The 22,671-nt window shown below is 38.0% G+C and overlaps 1 protein-coding gene across 1 annotated transcript in view; it reads left to right on the top strand.

The window, feature by feature from the left end:
• LOC107508847 (cytochrome P450 3A12-like) overlaps window positions 1–22,671 on the top strand; it is a gene marked incomplete in the record, with an annotated part of 377,989 nt that overhangs the window by 349,540 nt on the left and 5,778 nt on the right. The window contains 4 exon segments of the mRNA XM_036226258.1: window positions 16,272–16,332; window positions 17,384–17,450; window positions 19,899–20,059; window positions 22,432–22,658. Coding sequence (XP_036082151.1) covers window positions 16,272–16,332; window positions 17,384–17,450; window positions 19,899–20,059; window positions 22,432–22,658 — 516 coding nt within the window.

Raw genomic sequence — 22,671 nt, 5'->3', positions numbered from 1 at the left:
CGTCGAGGTGGGAAAGGAGATGATGAGTGGATGTACTTATTGCTGTTGGAGTTGCTGTTATTATTTGTCGTCTACATGGTACCTCCCAAATTGACACTTTTGGTTCTCAGTCAGTGACTGGCCAGCACCAGCATCTATCGCATAATCCCTGTGACCTGGTAATCTCTTTTGCTTTGTAGATATGGGACCTATACACATGGAATATTTAAGAAGCTGGGAATTCCCGGGCCTACACCTCTGCCTTTTTTTGGAACTATTCTGTCCTATCGAAAGGTGAGTGTTAGGCTCCCTCTTTTGTATCTTATGGTTGCAAATCCCAGCGGAGTTCCATAGTAAAAATGCACTCCTCAGGAGGAAGTTCTGAGGCTTCCTGTTCCAGAAAGGGCATCATATGCCCCACTCAACACAAGGGAATCACATGCCCCACTCAGCACTGGGCCAGGTTTACCCCTGGGCTCTATTACTGTTAGGAGCCTCAGGTTTTGCATCAGCTAGACAGAGAGCCCTCTGGCTGATTCAGCACAGGACTTGACATTTTAACTTGTGAGCATCGTGGTGAAGATTTTCTTTCTGCCAGGTGCAGAGTCCCAAGAAGGCAGAGGCCCTCACTTTTTTTCCCTTCCTCCTGGGTAGCTTTGAAACTTCGGCGTATCAGGCAATCAAGTGTTCACCATTGGGTAATTTGCACAGACGTTCTTGAATTCTCTTAAGAACTGCTAAATTCTGCCGTTACTTCCATGGGCCTAACTCATCCTTTGCTGCCCATGATGATTTTGGGGGACTTGAGAGATGGAACAAAAGCTTTCAGCTTTACATCTTTATCCTCAGAGGTGGCGCCCTATGGGTGAATCTGAGCAGAGAGTGTGTATAACTGACAAGATGGTTGCCACCTATTGACTATTTAAACTATAAATGAGTTCTGCATTTTTTTCTTTAAAAAAGAAAACAGAATTAGTATACTAAATCACTAGAAAGGAGATTTGACAACATTATTAAAAATTTCATTTGACCTAATGGAATGTACTAGGTGACACATGACTGTGAATTATGGTGTACCTTTGTGGTTAATCCAACCCTGGTACTTCCCCATGTCCTGATGCATGGACAGAAGGTTATAAGCTCATGTCTGGGTGGCCAGCAGGCAGAGCCTTGCATAAAGGCTGCTCTCTATGTCAGATTTCCGTTCCCGCAGACCAGAGGCTTGTTTCTCAGATCCTAATTCTCCTGAGGTCTTCAGTGCCCCTATTAGTCTAAGTAGATCCCACACCTTTTCCCTTCCGAAAAAGCAATAATTTTTTCCACCTTTCTCAAATCACCTCTTTATAGATACACCCCAAGACCACATTTCTAGCACTTTCTTTTATATGGTTAAAACATCACAGATCGTACATGAAACAGCTACAGGAAGATTTGTTTTTTAAGTTACAGAAGTAAAACTCGGAGAAAGTGTCTTGATCTGCTCTGCCCTGGTGGAGGGTGCCATCTCCCTATCTTTTCTGTTCTGAGCTGGAAAACTGGAAGGCAAATCGACTTTGTCATTTAGTCATTCCCTCACTCAATATCTCTCTCAACAAACATGTCTTAGACTTGTTTAATTCTGCTAGACTAAAAGAGGTCACTGGTATCTTCAACTTACTAATTCTGTTAGAATTCTAGAGGTGGCTCATGAGACCAACGAAAAGAATCCTTAACCAGGAGATCAAAGAGTGTGCAGGTTATTCCTAGTGTCCCTCGATTTCCGTTCTCAATGTCCATGGAGGCAACAATCCAGGGGGTTATGAGATTTTAGAAACAATGCAGGCTCATCAAAAACCCTTCAGAAAGACAAGCAGTTACTCAGTATCATAGAGAAGGGGTAAGTGGTTCAGTATCTACACCACTTGAAGAAAATTCAAGATTGACTAAATTCTCCATTTCAACATTCTCCTCTGTTTTCCAACTGTTCTCCAAGACTCCTCAAAATAAGGCTTCCCTCTATCTGCCAAGGCAAGACGGGAAGCCTGATTTCAAGAGATTCAAGTAATTTTTGTCTCAATTAGAGGTATGGTTTAGCACATTTAGAGTAATAATCTAATTTTGTTTCTCCTTGTAGGGTATATGGGATTTTGACAAGAAATGTTATAAAAAGTATGGAAATATGTGGGGGTGAGTATTCTGGAAACTTCCGCTGGACATACTTGCTGTTCTGATGAAGCCCTCTTCCCCACCTCCCCCTACCCCACCCTTTTTGTGGAACACAGTCTCAGCCCAAAGCCTCTTGGAATGAAGCCACCTATTACAAAGGCTTTGGAAGCTTGTCCCACCAGGAATCTGATAGGTCACCAGGTGTTCGGTGTGCAATCTGAATCCAGCTGTAGAGTTGCAGGTTAGCACTGCTGTCCAGAATTTGATGGCCTAGGGACTCCTAGCATCACTCTCTGTCCAGGGCCTCATTATCCCCTCTTCTCCATTTTCTCTTCCTTGGTCACCTTTAATTGGGTAAAATGCATTATTTCAGACCCTTCTAATATAAGCTCAAAAATGCATGTCACTCCCCCTTTCCACATGAATCACTGTTACTTAAAAGCCAAACATGTTTAAATTAAAATTTGATTTATATATCCTTTTGGAAATGGCTGTGGCTTTAGGTAAACAGAATAGTAAACCAAGGTAAACAGAATAGTAAACCATTTCTGCTCAGCCTTTTTTACTTTCTCCACAGTGTGGGTTTTGTTATTTTTTAATTTTAAGCTAAGGTTTTCCAATGGAAATTTAGTTTATATAAGTATTGTTTATCTACTCTAGTCTACTGATTTTATGTATGTTTGTTTGTATGTATGTATGTATGTATGTATGTATGTATTTTTATTAATGTATTGGGGTAACATTGGTTAATACAATTATACAATGTTCAGGTGTACATTATAATTTGGCATCTATGTATTCTATTGTGTGTTTACCACGCAAAGTCCAGTTTCCTTCAACTACCATATATTTGACCCCCTTTAGCCCATCTCCCTCTCCCCTCCTCCCCCACCTCCTACCATCTGGTAACCAAAAGTCCATTGTTCATGTCCATGAGTCTCTGTTTGTCCTGTTCATTTGTTGCCTTTAGGTTTATATCCCACAAATAAGTGATATCATGTGATTTTCAACTTCTTCTGTCTGGATTTTTTGCTTAGCATGATTGTCTCGAGGTCCACCCATGTTGTCGCAAAAGACTGTATTTCATCTCTTCTTATGGCTGAGTAATATTCCATTGTACATATGTACCACAGCTTCTTTAGCCAATCATCTATCGTAGGACACTTCGGTTGCTTCCATGTGAGATGTAGGATATTTCTAAACCACTCTGTTTCCTGGCGGGCTGATGGACTTGAGGATTTTGCAGAGTTACCTCGGGCAGTTGCAGTTGCTGTTTCTCTTTGGAGCGTCTGGTGTTTTAGTGAGAGCAGCGGGGGAGGTGTAGCAGGGTGCTTGTATGATAAAAGCAAGTGGGAGAAGGCTTCACCTCTCCATACTTCTCGTCTTCTAAGTGCCACCTCAATAACTTATATCACTGCACTAAATGTACTCTACACCCACTTAAACCTTCTGAGGTTTAGAACATGCTTTTGAAATGGGCAGCATTGAGTGCCATGGTTCTCATCCATTTTAATGTATGTTCATGAAACCATTTGAAATTCCTCTGTGAAGTCAACCAAAGAATAGGTAAGCCTTGTGGAACATCTTCCTTTTTGTTCTAGGTAATGCAAAGGATTTATAGTAAAAAATAAAATTCCATAGGACAATGCCATTAAACTTGTAGTAAACCAGTCAGGACAGGCCAAATTGGAATGTATCACATAGGAAGTCAACTTTCTGTGGTACGTGTGTCAAAGCTGGGCTTCCTCTGACAGATGTCACCTACATGGACCTGAGGGCCCCTTAGGCCTATATATGGAGTAAATATAAATAATAAAAAGAAAACATGTAAAAATTCACTATACGCACTCCTTTGTGTTTTAGTGGACAAGCGCTTTGACCAGCCAAGCCATAGAGCCAGACTTTCCTCTGTATTTATTTATTCCTTGTCCTGTTATATTTTTCTAACCTTGATTCTAATAAGGACTCCTCCTTAATAGTTAGAATATTAATCCCTTTAAGAAACTGTAAACTAGTAAACAAAGTTTAGAAAATAGGGTAAAAAAATCATTCGTATTCCTAGTATATAGTTTTGAGCATTTCAGTCTTTCATTTGCAGACACATTTTTACATATTTGTGATCAGTATGTCTACACTTTTTCTCTAACGTGAAGGCATATGCTCTCTTCACGTTTTTTTTTTTAAAATTAAGTTTCTCGGGGTAACATTGGTTAATACAATTATATCATTTCCAAGTGTACATTATCATTTGACATCTGTATATTGTATTGTGTGTTTACCACCCAAATTCCAAGCATTTTTCTTGTTGTGATATAGCTTCAAAAGTATATTTTTTAATGGCTGAGTGGGTGGACTCTCACTTTTTCTGTTCTCAGATAACTTACTTGCTTTGACTATTTACTCGCCTAATTAATTTTGTGATCATTAAAGACTTGAAACGTACAAAAAATTATGGAGAATGATAAAGGAAATACTCATCTATACACCACCTAATGCTATTGCTGACCATAATTTCTAGAAAGATGAATTATGTAATAGCGAATTATAGTCCGGACTTCCAGAGTGACCCCAGCTGCAGAAATTGGCTTGTTAAAATTAATCGCTCTGTTTTCCCCAAACAGGTTCTATGATGGTCGACAGCCTGTGTTGGCTATCACGGATCCAGACATGATCAAAACAGTACTAGTGAAAGAATGTTATTCTGTGTTCACAAACCGGCGGGTAGGCATTTATTCTTTTGTAATTAATTAATTAATTAATTAATTAATTTTATATTCTATTTTTATTTTGAAAATGTTACCGATTAACGGGAAGTAGCCAATAAAAATTTAAGGTGCTCTCATGTCATGTACCTTTCATTCTGTTTCCCCCAATGGTAACATCTTGTAGAACTTACAGTACAATATCAAAGCAGGAAATTAACATTGATATATCCACGCAACTTATTCAGATTTCATCAGTCTTATGTGCGGTCATTTGTGTGTGTGTGTTGCTCCACACAAAGTATATAGATTTGTGTAACTTCACCACGATGAAAATACAGAACGTTTCCAACACCATAAGGTTCCCTCTTATTATTTTTTTAGTCATAGCGAGTAGCTTCTCTTTTCTTCTTCTCAGGGTCTTTGTCAGGCAAACATTAATTTTGATGAAGCCAATTTTTATCACATTTTCCTTTTATGAGTTGTGCCTTTGATGCTAAGTCTGCAAACTCTTCACCTTGCCCTGGGCCCTGAAGATTTCATCCTATTTTTCTAAATGCTATATAGTTTTATGTTTTGCATTTAAGTATGTGATCCATTTTGTTCTGATTTTTGTCTAAAGGTTTAGATCAAAGTTATTTCTTTTCTTTTTTTTTTAACCTGTGGATGTGTAATAGCTGGAGCACTGTTTGTGAAAAGGCTACCCTTCCTCCTTGAGTAGCTTGTGCACCATTGTCAAAACTCAGTTTGGCCTATTTGCGTGGATTTCTCATTCTCTGTTGTGTTCATTGTTCTATGTATCTATCCTCTACCATTAATTACCACACAGTTTTGATTACTGTAGCTATATAATAAGCCTCAGCATGCAGAATGAATCATCCTCCCACCTTTTTTTCAGAATTTTTTAGCTATTCTATGTCCTTTGCCTTTCTATGCAAATTTAGAATAAGCTGACCTATGTTTACAAAACTGCTGTGATTTTGATAAGAATTGAAATTAATCATATTTCCACTTGGAGAAAATCTATATTGTTACTAGGCCAAGTCTTTCAAGCCATGAATGCAGTATGTCTTGTCATTTGTTTAGGTTTTCTTTGATTCCTTTCAGCAATATTTCGTGGTTCTCAGCATAGAAATCTTATGCACGTTTTGTTAGATTTACACCTAAAGTATTTCATTGTCTTTGGAGCGATTGTAAACGATATTATGTTTTCAATGTATTCTCAGATATTCATTGTTATTGTATAGAAATGCAATTGATTTTTATGTGTTGATCTTGTATTCTACAACCTTGCTGAGCTAATATTAGTTAGTTCTAGAGGCTTTCTTTCCATATTCCTTAAGATTTTCTGCATTGACAATCATGTCACTGAAAATAGGGGCACTTCTAATTTCTCCCTTCCGATCTGTATGCCTTTTATTTCTTCTTCTTTTTCTTTTGTCCTCTTACTGCACTAGCTAGGACTGCCAGTAAGATGTTATATAAGAGTGGTGTGAATGGAGATTTTTGCCTTATTCCTGATCTTAGGGGGGAGCATTCAGTCTTTCTCTGTTTTGAAATTTTTATAGATTTATTTTTGACAGTAAAGTGTATGTATGTATTTAGGTGTATAATGTGATATTTTGATATATGCATACATTATAAAATGATTCCCACAAATGAATTAACATACCCATCACCTCTCATGGTCACCTTTTTTTTTTTTTTTTGGTGTGTGGTAAGAACACTTAAGATCTATCTATTGTCTTAGCAAATTTCAAGTATACAACAGTGCTGTTAACGATAGACACCATGCTGTGTATTAGCTCTCCAGAGCTTATTCATCTTATAACTAGAAATCTGTGCCCTTTGATCAATATCCTCCCTCTTAGGCTCAGATAACCACCTTTCTAGTCTGTTGCTATGAGTCTGACTGTTTTTTAAGATTCCACATATATGTGAAATCTTGTAATACATGTCCTTCTGTGTCCGATTTAATTCACTCTGTATGTTGTCCTCCAGGTTCCTCCATATTGTTGCAAATAGCAGGATTTCTTTCTTCTTTAAGGCTAAATAAAATTCCATTGTATGTATGTATGTATGTATGTATGTACACTCTACATTTTCTTTATTCATTCATCTGTCCACTTATATAGAAAGAAATTATTAATAGACAAAGATTTACTGTTGCCATTTTGTTTTCCAGGTGTGTCGCAGATTCTTTGTTCCTTCTACCTCTCTTCTTACTGTCTTTCTCCGGGCTTTGATAATTTTCTATAGTGTATGCTTTGATTCCTTTCTCTTTGTCTTCTCTATATCTACTATAGTTTTTGCTTTGCGTTTACCAGGAGGCTTACATGAAATATTTTATGGATATCACAGTCTATTTTAAGCTGATAACAACTCAACTTTGCTCTTTCTGAAAACTAAATGTTTTTACTGGCCCCTCCCCATTTTGTTTTGGATGTCATTATTTATATCTTTTTATATGCAATGTCCATTAAAATTATTTTAGCTATACTTATTTTTAATTACTTTGTCTTTTAACCTTTACACTAGAGTTAGGAATGATTTATTTTTCCACTGCCATAATAATATTACTGTGTTTTGACTTTGACTACTTACATTTGCCAGTGAGTTTTATACTTTCATATGATTTCATGTTCCTAGCTTAGCGATCTCTTGCTGTTTTCAAGATTCTCTGTCTTTGATTTTTGACAGTGTTATTACGATGTCTTGTTGAGGTCTTTTTAGATAAACCTTTGAGCTTCACGGGCCAGGGTTCCATGTATTTTTACAGGTTTGGGAGTTTTTAACATAATTTATTTTTAATTTCTTTCGTAAAATAAGCTTTCTGCCCCTTTCTCTCTCCTCCTTCTAGAACTCCAATAATGTGGATATTGTTTTCTTTAATGGTATCCCATAAATGCTTTTCTTTATTCCTTTTCCTCCTTTTTTCTTCCTTTGACTGGATAATTTTAAATGATCTATATTTGAGCTCACCGATTCTTCTGCTTGATTGAGTCTGCTCCTGCAGCTCTGTGTTGCATTCATTTAATTCAGTCATCGTAGTCTTGAGCTTCAGATTTTCTTTTTGTAATTTTTTATGCTTCATAGCTCTTTGCAGTACTTCTCTTTTTTGTAATTTTTCCTATTTCGTTAAACTTTTTAAGATTAAATTTATTGAGATAACATTGGCTAATACCAATGCACAGACACCGTTGCAACACATAGGGATCATAAAGAATCAGGGAACAGGACATCAAACGATCATGTTAACTCTTTATCTGTGTTTCTCGTAGCTCTCTGAGCTTCTTTAGAACAATTATTTTCAACCGCTTGTCATGTAATTTGTGATCGTCATTTCTTAGAGGTCAGTTACTACAAGTTTTTTGTGTTCTTTTGGTGGTGTCATCTTTCCTTCATTCTTTGTGGTCCCTGTAGTCTTGAAATAGTGTCTGCTCATTTGCAGAAGCAGTCGCCTTTTACAGACTTTATGATCTAACTTCAATAAGGAAAGACCTTTACTTTGGGGCCGGGCCATACGGGAGTGTACTGTGACCCTCAGTATAGTGATATAAGTTGATATTGTATGGGGAATGTAGTGGCTCCAGGTCAATAGGGCATGGCTGGCGCAGGCAACTGGGGTTTACCACATCACCAACTGCATGATCCTTGATAGCAAGTGCTTTTGAGGGTTCACAGTAGTGGCAAGGGCTATTAGGGTCTTTAGCAGTACCAACAACTCCAGCAGTGAGGGACTCAGCCGGGCGGCAATGGTAGCGAAAGCTGATGGCATGCAAATGCTTATCAGTGAGGGCGAACTGCAGGCACATGAACGATGATGGTAAGGGCCAGAACCAGTGGCAGGGGCTGGGGCCAAATGTGGGCACAGAAGTAGAATTGAGTGCCCGGGCTATCGTGTACATTCACATGGCTACAGGGGCTAGCAGTAGAGGCTGGTTCTTGTGTTGAGGCTCACACTGTGCAGGTGTGTAGCTATAAGGGGTAGCTATGGGCACATGTGACAGATCAGTCCACTGACAGGACTCAGGGTTAACTCCAGGCACCTGAATAGATGCAGGGGACTAGGCTGGTGTTATGCACATACCCAGTCACATATGACAGTGCTGGCTGCTGGCCTGAATCCCAGGGCTCAGGATGGTGGCACTTCATGGAGTAGCTCTGGTGAGAGTGGAGTGTGACAGGGTGACAGGACAAGACTCAGTCTGCTGGAGTTTACAAATGCGAAAAACGCTGGAGCTTCTAGCAGCAAAATTTGCAGGGGGCTCACACAGTCTTCTGCGGAGAAGGATGCAGAAAATCATGATCATTTTGCCGCACGGCTGATATGGTAGTTGCTTCTCTTCTTTGTACCTAGCTACCTCTAGGCTTCTTACCTATGCCATATAGTGGGTGTAATGAAACCAAAGCGGGTCCTTGTGCTGTGCCCTGCAAGGCTGGGGGAAATTGTCACTCGCCCCATTGTTCTTTACTCAGCAAAGGGGAGTCTCTAGGCTGGGGAGTTCTCTCTTGTCACTGAGCAGTGCTGACCTGACAAATGGGATGATGCAGGCAAAATAAACTCCTCTTCCTATTCACTTTGTATAGTTATTTTCAGGATTTTTGCTTCACTCCGTTGCCGATCTTCTTAAGCAAATTCCTTAGCTCTCCTAGACCTTTATTTGTGCGGATAGCTGTCTAATTCTTGTTTTTTGTGGGGTGATGGAGGCTAGAGTCTCCTACTCCACCATCTTGGTGATGTCCCTCCAGGTTTTCATCCTTGTCATGTTAACGGAGGGTGTTTTTGTAGATGCACTTTAACAATATGAGGAAGTTTCCCTCTCTGTCCAGTTGGTGAGTTTTTATCATGAATGCGTATTGGAGACACTCATTTTAAAACAAAATAGAGTTTGAGGATGAAAGCGTCTCAAGCGGATCGACTTCATAGGCCAGTTCCAAGCTGAGAAATAAAACCACCTCTTTATTTTCTTTCTATCCGTGGTGGGAAAATGCAAGGGAAAAGGATTTTTATGTCATCGTGTCATTTTTTTTTCAGAACGGCAAATAGATTCCTTACCTTTTATGTATTAACAACTATTTTATAAACAAATCACCATATTAAGACATCCCTTTTTCCAGTTGCTCATTCTGGAGACATAAGTAAAGATAGAACTGGTCTGAGGCAACATACAGTTTACAAAGGTTGCCAATAATCTCTTTCCATTCTACACAACCCTGGAAGACGTACTATATTTTATTCCTATCTAGTCCCCTGGAAGAGAAGTTTCTATGCCACATGGGTCATTTGCACTGAAAAAGAGACTGTAATATAACAGCCAGATACCACATTGGGTGGCTGGATGTCTCCTCCACCGTCACAGAAGGCTAGACAGTTGGAATAAATATATATTGAGAATCTAGCATACGGCCTGCTACTAAGTAGACAGTCACTAAATGTTTGTTGACTAATTTATATCCATTTTATAAATTGTCCACAACTATTGAGACCTCCAAAACTTATGTAGGGAATAATGTCCTTTACTTTCAACTTTAGTTTCTTGGTCCAGTTGGAATGATGAAAAATGCCATATCTTTGGCTGAAGATGAACACTGGAGAAGAATACGAACATTACTTTCTCCAACCTTTAGCAGTGGAAAACTCAAGGAGGTAAGAAAAGAAAAAAGCAAAAACCTTTAATTTGAAACTTAAAGAATTCATCTAAGAACAAAAAGAAAGTAAAACGGTTTCTTCACAAGAGATAGCCTACTGAATTCGAGCTTTCTAAAAATTGTCCTAGAAGTGACATTATAAAATTCATTATAAATGTCACCTATTGCTACATATTCATAAAAAACAGATCCTTCTAGGATTTGAGTCTTGGCATTGAACTTCAAGTGCTATTATACTTTGTGCCTAGATGTTCCCCATCATGAGCCACTATGGAGATGTCTTGGTGAGAAACATGAGGAAGGAAGCAGAGAAAGGCAAGCCCATCTCCTTGAAAGAGTAAGTAAGGGTGCAGCCACTGGGTTCTAAGCTCTGTCACGAGATCCTCCAGCTGCCTGCCACGGAGCTGAAATTCCCACTGTCAACTTACTCTAATGACCAAACAGAAATAGGTGTGTAGTATTACAATGCCGGTGGGCCACCCAAGAAGAGATGACTCACCGTGAAAAGCAGGACAGCCTCTAGAGAAACGTCTTCTCCTGTGTACATGAGCCAAGATTCATTTTTCTGCATAATTGTCACCTTGGATATTCTGGAAGACAAAAAATACAGTTTAAGAAGAAATGTGATCGTACCACAATTTTGATATATAGAGCAGGGGAAGTAACTTGGCACGTATCGGTGGGAAGTGGGTGGGGCAGGAAAGTTACAATGTAGAACTTGGAGCCCCTTAAACCCCTTCATGATTTTGCTGGGGATACCAGCAAAATATGAAACATTAAATCTTACCACCACTTCTCCTTTCTTTAGTCTCAAAAAAGAGAATGTCCTGCGCAGACTCTGGGCAAGGTGATCATATCATTTCTTGTCTAAAGTAAGATATTTTTCAGTTACGCAGGAACAACAGATGTAAATTGAGAAAACTGAGAACACATGATCACTGGCCTGTGGGATTCCCCCAAATCAATTTTGGAGAGCTTTATTATTTTTTTAAAACTAGGGACATTCTTAGTTCCCACATTTTACAGAAATGAGTTTGCCCTCACAGGAACCTCAAATCACTGGAGTTGCGGAGAGTGGGTCTTTCAGGAGCCATGGCGGGGGTGTGGAGAAAGAGGGATGGTGTTGCTGGCAACAGCTGGCAACTCAGAAGAGGGTGCTGCTGTTCTGTGACGTGCTGAAGAGCAATCAGCTCTGAGCATAGACGCTCTGGGGAGGCAGGACCCAGATCAATGTCATGTTTCTTGACTCTACTAGGATGAGTTCGTTTTGTCCTGCTCAGATACAGTACAACTACTAGTGCCCACACTACTGTCATTCGTCTGGTCATGGGTCTCCATCCATTTGTCACTGATCTCCTTGTGCTTGCAAGTGGGTCTATCTTGCCTCCGTGTCCCCATCACCCCCAGCACAGGGCCAGCGATATCCCTGGCACCTCATAAACTCTTCAGATGATCCAGCAGATGGTTTTGAAAGTGTGTGGCCCTTTTGTGTCTTTGCCTGAGCATATGCATTTACATGCTCTTCTTGCTGCCTCTGTTGGATAAGGAGAGCAAAGTTGTGCTCATTTTAATTTTCTTCGTCTTTCTTTTTCTACTCAGCATCTTTGGGGCATACAGCATGGATGTGATTACTAGCACATCGTTTGGAGTGAACATCGATTCTCTCAACAACCCACAAGATCCCTTTGTGGAAAATATCAAGAAGCTCACGAGATTTAGTTTCTTAGATCCACTCATTCTCTCAACAAGTATGTGGACAACTTTATTTATTTTCTTTCTCTTCTCTTTCCTCTTCCTCCCCACCCCCATCTGTCTCTCTCTCCCTGTCTCCCTCCCTCTTCTCCTCCCTGTCTTCTATAAAATCTTCCTTCATAACTTCCTATTCAAATCCTTTGCCCATTTATAATTGTGTTGTTTGTCTCTTAGTTTTTGCACTGTAAAGTTCTTTACATATTCTAGATAAACATTTCCTATCAGATGTGAGATTTGAGAAATTTTCTCTCATTCTGTAGGTGTCTTTTCTTTTTCTCAATAGTATCCTTTGAAGTAAAACTTTTAATTTTAATGAAGCACAATTTATGTGTTTTCCCCTTATTGCCCATGTGCTTTTGGGGTCATGTCTAAAATCCATTGCCAAATATGTCATGAATATTTACCCCTTGGTTTTCTTCTGAGAGAATATAGTTTTAGCCTTTATATTTAGTTCTTTGTCCTATTTTGATTTTGTTTTTGCATATGGTGTGAAGAGTCCAACTTCATTCTTTTGCATGTGGCTATTCACTTGTCCCAGTCCCATTTATTGAAAACTCTATTTTTCCCCCATTGAATGGCCTTAGAACCCTTCTCCAAATTCAGTTGACCTTAATGTGAATAGACATTTCTCCAAAGAGTACATACAGGTAGCCAACAGACATATGAAAAGATGCTCGACATCACTAATCATCAGAGAAATGCAAATTAAAGCCACAAAGAGATATCACCTCACACCTGTCCGAATAGCTACTATCGATAAACCAACAAGCAACAAGTATTGGCAGGGATGTGGAGAAAAAGATACTCTTGTGCACTGTTGGTAGGATTGAAAATTGGTGCAACCACTATAGAAAACAATAAGGAGGTTCCTCAAAAAATTAAAAATAGAACTACCATATCACCCGTGAATTCCACTTCTGGGTATTTACCTGAAGAAATCCAAAACACTAATTCAGAAAGATATATACACGGGGAGGGTCACTTTATAAGTAATATAAATGTCTAACCGCTATGCTGTGTACCTGAAACTAATACAATATTAATGTCAATGGTAATTGAAAATTTAAAAAAATTAATCCAAATAAAGGTATATGCACCCCTATGTTCATTGTGACATTATCTACAATATAGCCAAGATATGAAAGCAACCTAAGTGTCCATGAATAGATGAATGGATGAAGATGATGTGGTACATACATATGAGGGAATATTAGTCAGCCATAAAAAGTGAAATCCTACCATTTGCAACAACATGGATGGTCCTACAGGGTATTATGCTAAATGAAATAAGTCCGAGAAAGACAGAAACATATGATTCCACTTACATATAGAATCTAAAAAAGACAAGATAACCAAACAAATAAAACAGAAAGAAACTCACAGATATGGGAACACATTTTTGGTTGCCAGATGGAAAAGGGCCTTGGAGGATGGGTGAAAAAGTTGAAAGGGATTAAGAAGTACAAATTGCCAGTTATAAGAAATAGTCATGGGATGTATAGTACAGCATCGTAAATATAGTCAATAGGAGTGTAATGACTATGTATAATGTCAGAAGAGTACTAGACTTATTGGGGTTGTCATTCGTAAGGCAGGCACATAAATGTCTAATCAGTATTATACACCTGAAACTAATATAATATGTATCTCAACAGTAATTGAAAAATTCATTTAAAAAGTTCAATTAAAAAGTTCATTTCACCTTAGACACAAAGGTTTATTTCGGACTCTAAGTTCTATTCCATTGATTTATATGTCTATCCTTATGCTAGTTCCACATTGCCCTAATTACTGTAACTTTGTGGTAAATTTTGAAAGTGGAAAATGTGAGTTCTACAACTTTATCCTTTTCTTTTCAGATTGGTTTTGGTTATTCTGAGTCCCTTGCAATTTTGTAAGAATTTTAATTTAGCTCGTCAACTTCTAGAAAGAAGCTAGCTAGTATTTTGATAAAGACTGCATCGAACCTGTAAATCTACGTGAGGAGTATTACCATCTTGACAATATTAAGTTTTCTGATCTCTGAACATGAATGTTTTTTCATTTGCTTAGATCTACTTTAATTTATTTTAACATTGTTTTGTTTTCAGAATGTAAGTTACACTTCTTCTGTTAAGTTTATCTATTCTCTTCTTGATGTTATTGCAAATGAACTTGTTTTCTTAATTTGACTTTTGGATTATTATAATTTATAGAAAAACAATTGATCCGGCATATTAATCTTGTGTCATGAAACCCTACTTGTTTATTCTAAACAAGTTCTAATACGTTTTTAGTAGATTTCTTAGGATTTTCAATATGTAAGAAGATGTTATTGATAATATAGTTTTTTATTCTCCATTTTCTATATCAATATGTTGTATTTCTTTTTTTTAAATCTATTTCTCCTGGCTAGAACTTCTAGTACAATGTTGAACAGAAGTGGTGAGAGAGGCATCCTTGTCTTGTTTCTAAATTTAGAGGAAAGCGTTCAGACTTTTACTATGAAGTATGATGTTAGCTATGGGATTTTCATAGATGCTCTTTATTACATTGAGGAAATTCCTTTCTACTCCTAGGTTGTTGAGTGTTTCTGTCACGAATTAGATTTTGCCAAATGCTTTTTCTGCATCTATTGAGATGATCGTGTGGTTTGTGCTTTTTATTCTATGGGCACAGTGTATTAGACAATTTTGTATTCCTGGGATAATCCTCACTTGGTTATAGTGTCTAATTTCTATTAGGTGTTTCTCGATTGAGTTTGCAAGTATTTTATTAAGGATTTGTAGATCCATGTTCATAAGATATGGTTGTCTGTAGTTTTCTTCTTCTGTGATATTTTTGTCTGGTTTCAGTGTCAGGGTAATACTGGCCTTATAGAACGAGTTTGCAAGTGTTCCCTCTTCTTATAGTTTTTAGAAGAGTTTGTGAAAAATTGGTTTTCATTCTTCTTTAAATATTTAGTATAATTGCTTATTGAAGTCATCCGGACCGAGCTTTTCTTTGTGAATAGTTTCCTGATTACTACTTCAATCTCTTTTCTTGTTATAGGTTTATACGTTCATAGTTTGTGTCTTTCTAGAAATATGTCCACTTCATCTAAGTTATCTAGTATATTGGCATACGATTGTTCATATTTCTTTGTAGTTCTTTTATTTGTTTAATGTCAGTAGCAATCTACCCTATTTCATTTATGATGCTAGTTATTTGAATCCTTTTTTCTTGATCAGTTTAGCTAACTGTCTTCAAAGATTCAGCTTTTGATTTCATTGATTTTCTCTATTGCTTTTTATTCTTTATTTTATTAGTTTATTCTATCATCTTTATTGTTCCTTCTGCTTGCTTTAGGTTTCATTTGCTCTATTTTTTGTGGTTATTAATTTGAGATCTTCATTCTTTTTAAATATAGAAAGTTATAGCTATAAATTTCTCTCTGAACACTATTTTTGCTACACCCATAAATTATGGTATGCCATGTCTTCATTTTTAATTATCTCAAAGTAATTCCTAATTGTCCTTTGATTTTCTGTAGGACCCATTGCTTATATAGGGGATATTGGTTAATTTCCAGATATTTGTGAATTTCCCAGTTTTTTTTCGGTTACTGGTTTCTAATTTCATTTCATTGTGGTTGAAAGTCATATACTGTATTATTCTATCCTGAGTACTTCTTGTATGGCATGATGAAAGTGGTATGCTATGATCTGGTTTATCCAAAGTGATTCTATTCCAATAGATAAAGGGCTAAGAAGTCCACAAATTTGATCCTGTTCCTTTGGTCACTCCAAAGATACAGAAATGGCCACCGATTTCACTGTTATAATGATGGTCCATATGGGTGGATTTATCCTTTCTTAGGCTTAGATATCTGAGTAAAGGTCATCGCAAGGAATGACTCCTGGTAAGAAGCCTTTTACTTTTCTGACTGCTGGAGAAACTTATAATTGCTCCAAGTAAATTTTGTATGTTCATTGTGCTTTCCTTTTTCCTTACAGTACTCTTTCCATTCCTTAACCCAATTTTTGAAGCATTAAATATCTGTGCATTTCCAAAACACGCTACTGATTTTTTCTCAAAATCCGTACAAAGGATGAAAGAAAGTCGACTCCATGATAAACAAAAGGTAAAATATGGTGATATTTACAAGAATAAGTTCACTTTTTGATAACTTATTGAGCTGTATACAAATGATTTATGTACTTTTCTCTTTTTAGTAGTTAGAGGATCTGGGGTTTAGAGAGAAAGAATTATAACATTTTATGGGGAATGAAGAAGTTGGAGGTTGGGAAGGAAATCAGAAAATTAGTCAGAAAGACAATGTGTAAAATGTCATAATGGACACAATGATTAGTATGTAACTGCAAGAGTATTGTTGAGATAAATGTTTAGCACTTAATTCAATAAATGGTCAAAGTATAAAAATTACTATTTAAAAATTATTTTCCTGATTTTATAATTCCCTTAATCTTAAATAGTCAAGGAATCATTTCAATTCCAAGTCAATTATTTTATACATTTTGCAATGCAAGTTTCGATGAGACACTTGATGAAGCATGGTCTGTGTTAAATTGGAGCCTGCCCAGAGACTGGAGAGGGCAGGAGTCTCTCTGCACATTGAGGCAGCAGCTGGCTAACCTAACTTTGCCTTCCTGAGGACAAGTGGCTAGCACGAAATAGTCTGAAGGTTAGGGGAACAGAGCTGGTACCCTAGGATTGCACGGGTGAGAATGCAGAATTCTGTAACGGTGATATATTTGAAGCTTCTCACAGAAAAGCTGCCGATGAAATCGGTCAATGTCGGGCAATTCAGCTAAGTGGCCATTTGTTAAGAATTAAGGACTGGGAATAAAATGAGCAAGCAGGAGTGACAGGAGAGGGAGCAGGCAACTCTTTTGTGGGGAAGCCATGTTCAAAAGCCAGAAATGTTGAAGATGAGAGACAGTGAGGACCAAAGAGCAGTTGTTCATGATGGCTGGATTTCTCTTAGGGAAACACCCTGCTCTCCAAGATTTGTAGATGGAGGTTTTGTTCACTGATGACTCAGGGGACACTAGTGAGACTTCTGGATTTAAAGGGGCCAAATTCTCCGGGAAGAGCCTAAATGTGGCAGTCCTATTTTATTTCCAACTTCACAAGTGACTCTCTGTCATTAAAATTTCTCCTTCTGCTTCCAGCACCGAGTGGATCTTCTTCAGCTGATGATTAACTCCCAGAATTCTGAAGAAACAGACTCCCATAAAGGTAACCAAGTCATACTTCAGAGGGCCTGTGGTAGGGGGTGGTTCTGAAAATGTGCAGGAAGATTTCTAGGCAGATAAGAATTTCTGCCAAATTGAAGAAAGGCACTTGTTCAGATATAGATGGCAGCCGGTGGCAGTTTCTAGAAGCTTGCAGACATGACTGTCTTTGCTCAAAGCTTGAAGGGCAGCCATAAACAAGTATTTTACGCCCAGAAGTCGGCAAGTGGTCTGTGGATCACCTACATCAGAACCTCTGAGGAGCTTGTTTCCAGCGTCCATACTCTGGCTTCATCCAGCCTTACTGAATCAGAACCTCTGCCTGGAAATTTACATGAAGGCTTCATCACCTCAGGAGGCACATTGCCACAGTCTGGGTGACCTTAATGTGGAACACTGGTTGAAACTGTGGTCACTAGCTTAATCTACTGTGAAATTTTGGTTTTCTTCTGTAATTAGTAAGTAACTTGTGGGGAAGACTTTGAGACTAAGTAAATATTCTGTTCCTCTTCAAACTCACCTACTAGTTTTTATCATTTATAAATGGTTTTTTGGCTGAAATCATTATTACTGTGATGGTTGCAAATTAAAGACTTTCTAATTCCATCATTTCTTCTACAGTTATGAATTCATTTTCCATTAGAAGCGAGAGATTTCCATTCTTCCCCAATTATTTATTTGTTTATTTTTTATATCAATGTGATCTCATATATCACAAATTACTCTCTTACATCATTCTTCTTTTGTTCATGGTCAAATTCTCTCAGGTTTGTACACTGGAGCCCTTTCAAGTAGGCCGTGGTATTCCCTTTTTCTTTCCTTTTAATTTTTCATTTTTTCAATACGCTGCTTTTTAGAGCAGTTGTAAGTTCACAGCAAAATTGTGAACTTAAAATATATACCCCACACCCAAACCTATACTCAAGCCTCCCCAAAACAAAACCTCTCACAGGTGTGGGTCATTTGTTGCAATCAGTGAACCTACACTGACACATCACTATCACTCAAAGTTCTTAGTTTACATTAGGGTTCATTCTTGATGTACATTCTATGGGTTTTAAGAAATGCATAATGACATCTATCTGCCATTATAATATACAGAGTGTCCTGTATTCTTTTCACCTATCAGTTTTGTGCATGTCTTTGCTTTCCAGTGAGAAAATTCCAGGTTTCTCTATATTTCCCCTGATCGTCCCTGGAATGGTCATTTCTCCAAGGAGCTGTGACCATTTTAGTGAAAAATGGCATTTAGAAATAAAATATGGGATCCAGGAACGCTTATTGCTACTAGGGTTTCTTTGGTTGTATCGCCTTAGGGACAAGCTAAGCTCATCAAGTTATTTACATAGGTCTGATAAACATAAATATTTGAATATATAGCCATAACCAGATGAGCAATGTCAAGATCTCTTTCTCTCAAAAAATCTCTGATTTATAGTTTGTCTCCATAATATCAATAGTCCCATTATTAATTTTAAGTTACCAAGTTTGACAACCATCCTATAAAATTTATGAATATTAAATGTTGGTTCTAGGGAGGAGGAATGATATAACTGTAGTACACCATTATAAATATATCTATATCTGTGTCTACACTTAAATTCTTCCTTTCTCTCTCTCTCTCTCTCTCTCTCTCTCTCTCTCTCTCTCTCTCTCTCTCTCTCTCTCTTCCTTTCTTTCTTTTCTTTTCTTTCTTCCTTTTCTTACTTTCATCCATTTTGAAGACATGCATCCCAGGGCTCCTATTACCTGATGCCTCTTAAAGGTGTAATCCATGCTTCTTAAACTTAGGGTGTACACACAAATCATCACATCTCGGGAAAGTTCAGATGTTGATTCAATAATTCTAGTGTGGGGTTTGAGCCTCTGTGTTTCTAATAACCTCCCAGATGCTGCTTATGCTGCTGGTTTATGGACCATACTTTTGAGTAACAAGAATTTCTCTGTAGCCCAATATTTTCTCTTCAGTTCCTGCAAACGTGCTTAGATAAGTAATCCTTTAATTTTTCCCTACATAAGCCTCTCATTTTTTTTCACATACATTTTATCTAGAAGAATTTATAATTTTCCTAGGGGAGAATTCTACCCCATATTTTTGTAGCTAAACTGCTTTTAGGATTTTCCAAGAAACGTATAGATTACTCTGTTGTGTAGCACAAAAATGCTACTCTTGAAATTTCACAGGTGTATTAGTGGTGAGAGTGGCATAACCAGAACAGATGGCCAAGAATACTACAGAGCCCTTTGAGAAAACTGGATTAAGACAACTTTTGCCTTTTTTGGGCTCTGTAATATACACATCAGAGGACAAACCATTTCCAGGTTGACTCTGAATTGCTTTTCCAATTTCTTCCCCTCAGTCTTTGGTAGTTTCATTTAGATTTTTCATCATTGAAACTATGATGATAAACATTGACTTACTTTATGTAAAATATCTTTTTTCTCTTCTTAGCTATGTCTGATATGGAGATCATGACCCAATCTATTATGTTTATTTTTGCTGGCTATGAGACCACTAGCTCTGCTCTTTCCTTCCTTATGTATCATTTGGCCACTCACCCTGACATCCAGCAGAAACTGCAGGAGGAGATTGATGCGACATTTCCCAATAAGGTGAGTGGATGATACCTGGAGAGGGAGGTAGGAAGTGAAGCCTTAGCTGGACTGCCTCCTCACCACTTGCTAGGAAAAGTTTTGCAGAACATAAACATCAGTTTTTTCAGCTGAGCTATTTAGGAAGGGTGTAAAGAAAAATACAAACGGAGAAACATAGGTAATGAATGCTAGCAAGAGATATATGAGATCTTTTAAAAAGTGCTTGTTGTGGCATATCAGTTACCTGTTACCATAATAAAGCCAATTAAAAATAAAAATAAAAGTAAATATCTGTGGCAATTAACAATAAGAATTTGTTACACAAGCGTGTTTGCGGATATCTCTGTTAATATCAGTGGGATTTGCTTTGGTCAGGCTATTGGCTAATTTATATTGGACTTGGCTAAACTGGTAGGCTGACTCAGATCCACACATGTTCCACATGACTCCCATACTCCAGAAAACTAGCCCAGTTGTGTTCTTCTCAGGTAGTGGAATAGGGCAGGAACAAGAAACCCAATCATATAGGTGCCTTTCAGAACTCCTCCTGCATCACACTTATCCAACATTCCCCTGGTCCAAAGAAAACCACATGGCCAACCCCAGCTTCATAATGTGAGGGCACCACCAAGTTAGATGGCAAAGGACATGGACACATGGAGGTGCACCATTATGGCAATCTACCACCTTGGGTAAACTTTTCGGACTAGGAGAAGCCTTGTGTACAGGAAAGAGCACTGGGTAGAAAATGGAAGACAAGGGTTTAAGTCCAGAATGTGATCTTTCTGAGTCATAGACCCTTCAGATACAAGATTTTAGGGCCTACCTAAATGAGAGATTCTTCTTCTTCTGGAAAGCCTATATTAGGATTCTTCTGATTGCAATAAGATGGAAAGGTCACTAAGGGAGAGAAGTTACCTAAAGCATTGTGTTCTGCCCTTTTTATAGTAGTAATTGTAATAATTGTAACAACTGTAAGAACCAACATTTGCTTCTGACCATATATGTCTGTTTTAAATGCTTCGTATTCATAAATGAGTTTAATCTTCAAAGAATTACGTCAGGATAGACTAGGTTGTGTCTCAGTAGCAGATTGGCCCTCAAGTCTGAGTGGCTCTACAAATCAAAAGCTTACTTCTAACTCACATTTATATGTCCAACATGGATTATTAGTGGAAGATGAGAGTAGGAGTCTCTGCTTCTCATTGTTACTCAAAAACTTAGGCAGGAGTCTCCACTTTCTTGAAGCTTCGCTCTCTGGAACTGAGGCTTTCATTTGTGGGAAGGAAATAAAAACACTAGGGTGTTGCTCACTGTATTTTCATATGTTTTGGTCCTGAACTGACATATTCCACCTCAGTTCATAGTTTGTTTGCAAAGCTGGTTTCCCCTAACTTCATGTGTGCTTGGAGATGTGGGATACATGGATATTGAGTGAGCACTGAATATCTCTGCCATATAAGTTTGAATTTGCAAATCTAATTATCTCCATGTAATATATCAGAAAACTGAATTATGGAGAGATGAAATAACTTTCATATACTAGTCATACAGCTAATGGTGAAGAAGCCAGTATTAATACCAGAGTGTCTTGATCCTGAGCCAAACTCTTAACCTCCCCAATATTGCCTCTTCAATATAACACTAAATGATAACCACATATTGTCCACAGAGTTTTCAGATCTCTGCTGAAACTAAAATCCATTGCGATGTGAAGAGACTGGGCTCTGGGGATGGAGATGCTTGTTTGAGGTCTTCATAGCTTAGAGTCAAGCCACGTAATGACAATTCATAAACTTTCCCAGACAGACAGCATGGAGCTGAGTAGGGTTCCATCTCTTTGTAACTTTCCCTTGAACGAAATTGTGGACCATGGTAGCATCCAGTCTTACCATATTTGGTTTAGAAAGAAAGTAGTTTCTCTCCAAGTTATTTATAGAATTTCCATATAACACCTCTCTCTCTCTCTCTCTCTCTCTCTCTCTCTCTCTCTTTCTCTCTCCTTCGCCGCCCCTCTCTCTCATACAGATGTGTCACTTTTCTTTTGAAGAAAATAGTGGCTTTGGCATATTTCACTTAAGAATAAGGGCTATTAGTCACAGTTCTTCACTTGAGAAAGAAAAATCACTTCATGGTAATATGAGAGATTTCAAAGTATATTTAGAGGATTGTCACAACTGTCTCCCTAAGTCATAGCTACTCCACATATCCCAATGGGCCATTGACCAGGTCAAAGGACATGATAGATATTAAAATGTCTATAAATCCTAAGGTCCTTTACTAAAATAAGTTATTCTTTGGAGCTCCTAACAGTTCAGTAGTACTGCATAGACTGAGTTGAAAGTTGATCACAAATCTCAGCTTATTAAAATCTGCTTCTTTCTTCTCAGGCACCTCCAACATATGATGCCCTGACACAGATGGAGTATCTTGACATGGTGTTGAATGAATCTCTCAGATTATTCCCTATTGCTGGAAGAATTGAAAGGATGTGTAAAAAGGACATAGAAGTCAATGGGGTGTTCATTCCCAAAGGGACAGTGGTGATGGTGCCAAGCTTTGCTCTTCACCGAGACTCAGCATACTGGCCAGAGCCTGAGGAGTTCCGTCCTGAAAGGTACCAGACCCCT

The sequence above is a fragment of the Rousettus aegyptiacus genome, unplaced genomic scaffold, assembly GCF_014176215.1.
Source record: "Rousettus aegyptiacus isolate mRouAeg1 unplaced genomic scaffold, mRouAeg1.p scaffold_m13_p_8, whole genome shotgun sequence".
NCBI classification, from domain to species: domain Eukaryota; kingdom Metazoa; phylum Chordata; class Mammalia; order Chiroptera; family Pteropodidae; genus Rousettus; species Rousettus aegyptiacus.
Note: the sequence above shows the minus strand (reverse complement) of the source record. Positions and strands in the feature narration are given on the sequence as shown.